The sequence below is a fragment of the Aegilops tauschii genome, chromosome 7, assembly GCF_002575655.3.
Source record: "Aegilops tauschii subsp. strangulata cultivar AL8/78 chromosome 7, Aet v6.0, whole genome shotgun sequence".
NCBI classification, from domain to species: Eukaryota; Viridiplantae; Streptophyta; class Magnoliopsida; order Poales; family Poaceae; genus Aegilops; species Aegilops tauschii.
The window spans coordinates 57,711,202-57,714,186 of NC_053041.3; the positions used below are offsets into that span (position 1 = coordinate 57,711,202).

General features: G+C 50.8%; 1 protein-coding gene across 1 annotated transcript; it reads left to right on the top strand.

The window, feature by feature from the left end:
* The first annotated feature begins 497 nt into the window (after positions 1-497).
* Positions 498-2,646, top strand: LOC141027796 (peroxidase 2-like). Its single transcript, XM_073505221.1, has 2 exons — positions 498-1,352; positions 1,629-2,646. Exons 1-2 carry the CDS (start codon positions 1,131-1,133, stop codon positions 2,397-2,399), a joined length of 993 nt encoding a protein of 330 aa, XP_073361322.1. The 5' UTR covers positions 498-1,130; the 3' UTR covers positions 2,400-2,646.
* Positions 2,647-2,985: the final 339 nt, after the last annotated feature.

The window sequence follows — 2,985 nt, forward strand, 5'->3', positions numbered from 1 at the left end:
GTGTGGAGTGAATTGTATGACGTCGACCATATACATATAAATAAACCCTAGGAAGATGTGACTCTGCTTGAGGGCGACCAACCCTAAGCCGTGTGTGTATTCTCCAAGATCCAAGACAAAGCAACGTTCTGGGCTAATGTTGGTGCCAAAGGAGTACATAAATTACTGCTATAGCTCCCCTACTATCTATATAGGGCTGAGCAACCTATTTCTTTCTACCTATTAATGAATAATAGGCACCCCACGTGTTTGCGAAAAAGACCAGTGACGTGTTAGTTAGATGCCACGCCGGCACTAGTGACAGCGTGAAAATATAGTCACATCACCAATAACGTATTCATGGTGATGCAAATTACCGGTGACGTTGATTGAAAATGATGCACCACTAATTAAAATTGAGTGTAAGCATTTGTTCATTAGCGGAGAGGCCGTCACTGATCTAAAAAGTGTCGTTTGCGGTTCGGATAAAGAGCCATACGACTTTCAAATAGGAGTTAGCGTACGACCCTCTAAGTAGAAGCCCTAACGGATTTGAGAGTTGAGACACGAAGCGCGCACCAACGACAAAGGGTAAAAAAGAAACGTTCTTAACTCTCTTTTTTTTTGACATGGAAACGTCCTTATATAAGTTAGTTATAAGAAACGTTCTTAACTAACACGGCCTCTCAACAGCCAGGAAAACATGCGTCCCCGTCTGCCACCGGCGACCACATCAATCAGCTGCTTGGTCTAGCTACTATATTAGTAGTACAAAATAGCTTATACATGACCGATTCATACATCAGTCAAGTCAACCCCATGTAACCACCAGGGTTAGTGAGAGCTGTCATCTTCTAAAAACTCAAGGTCTCAAGGTTAGCAAACTAATGCTCGCTATTTGTGTATTATATCGTTCATTACCGACGCCCTCTGATTAATTCCACTGCGAACTGAACGTCGACGATTGGTGGCAACTACCGGCCGGTGTACGTAGCTAGTAATGTTCCCATGAAGCACAAGGCTAATCGACAACATATGCTTCGAATGCCCACCTATATACAGCAGCTAGCAGGCATTCCCGACCCACCGAGCGATCACCCCCCACTTCTCATCTTCCAATCTTAGTGAGGCAGTCGAGCTAGCTTCAAACAATGGCGGCTGGTGCTCAGAAGCTGCAAGTTCTGGTGGTTTCTGCCTTGCTGCTGCTCCTAGCTGTGGGGTGCCAGGCCAGCCCTCTGCAGATCGGGTTCTACCACGACAGGTGCCCCCAGGCGGAGGCCGTCGTCAAGGGCGTCATGATGGACGCCATCTCCCAGAACCCTGGCAATGGCGCCGCCATGATCCGCATGCTCTTCCACGACTGCTTCGTCGAGGTACGTACTACTCCCTGTAAGAAATAAATTGCCTAGCTTCTTCAAGAATTCGTCCGATTAAGTTAACTTGTTGATTAATCTCTACTCGTAGAGTCACTGAGTGGCCGATAAACTGATAAATCGGCCGATTAATTGATTAAATGACCGATTAACTTGCTGATTATCCTACTAATCCCATACTCACGAGCCAACCGAACAACTACCAGTTAACGATTTCCTTAGCAATTACAATGTTTATAGTTGATTGATTTTGTCAAATCGTCGGTGGTCACCTAGGGGTGTGACGCTTCGGTCCTCCTAGACCCGACCCCGTTCAGCCCGACGCCGGAAAAGCTCAGCGCGCCCAACAATCCCTCCCTACGCGGCTTCGAGCTGATCGACGCCATCAAGGACGCCCTCGAGGCGGCCTGCCCGGGCATCGTCTCCTGCGCCGACATCATCGCTTTCTCAGCCCGTGACGCGTCTTGCATCCTCAGCGGGGGCAAGGTGGACTTTGAGGTGCCTTCCGGCCGCCGCGATGGCACCTTCTCCAACGCATCCGAGCCGGTCAAGTTCCTCGTCCCGCCCACGTCCAACCTCAGCGACCTCGTGGACAGCTTCGTTGTCAAGGGCCTCGATGTGGAGGACCTAGTCATCCTCTCCGGCGCGCACACCATCGGGCACTCCCACTGCTCCGCCTTCGTGCCCGACCGCCTCAACGTCACCTCCGACATCAACGGCGGCCTCGCCGCGTTCCTGCGTGGCCAGTGCCCCGCGGACGCCGCTCCGGGTGGCAACGACCCGACGGTGATGCAGGACGTGGTGACCCCGAACGACCTGGACAAGCAGTACTACAACAACGTGCTGTCGCGCACGGTGCTCTTCACCTCCGACGTGGCGCTCCTGACGTCGGAGGAGACTGCGAGGATGGTGATGGACAACGCCAACATGCCCGGGTGGTGGGAGGACAGGTTCGAGAAGGCCATGGTGAAGATGGCCGGCATCGAGGTCAAGACCGGCGACCAGGGACAGATCAGGAAGAACTGCCGCGCAATCAACTACTACTAAGTGCATGCATGTGCGGTGAAGGATCACTCCATCTCCATTGTTTGCTTTCATCTTGCAAGTGAGTTACCGCTGTAAAGTTTGGTTGTTTTAGCATCCATCATTGTTGTCTTATCTTTTGATATTCCTTGGTTCAATTCTCGTCAACTGAATTGTTCGTCTACATGTGTAAATACGCTGCAAGCCAATGTTCTTCCATTTGGGAAAATAAAGTTACACTTTTGCTGTAACATTTTGCATCTTCGAACATGACACTACTGGAAAGTTGGTCATTGCCGAGAGTCAAATCACAGAAGCTCGACAAAAAACACATAAGCGAGCACGTTTCTTGGCAACGTGCCCGACTCGGCAGATGCATGCCGTTGTCGAGAGCCAGGTAAAGGGAACTCGACAATCAAATTAAACTCGGCTTATACGGACTACGCCGAGTTCCTAGCATTGACAGGCCGTACTTAGCAAAGTTTATGCCACGGGGCGACAAGGGTAGTTGTTGTGTACTCCACTAGAGGCTGGGGCGCCACCTGAGGCGGGCCTGTGCGCTCCCAGTCTGGCTATGCACATGGTTTGGCCACTGCGTTTTGTATGTGAA

What these genes read in the sequence shown, in the direction of transcription:
- LOC141027796 (XM_073505221.1), top strand. Translation starts at nt 1,131, where the DNA reads ATGGCGGCTGGTGCTCAGAAGCTGCAAGTTCTGGTGGTTTCTGCCTTG. An exon ending in TCCACGACTGCTTCGTCGAG is followed by an intron (nt 1,353 to 1,628) that starts GTACGTACTACT and finishes GTGGTCACCTAG; the next exon opens with GGGTGTGACGCTTCGGTCCT.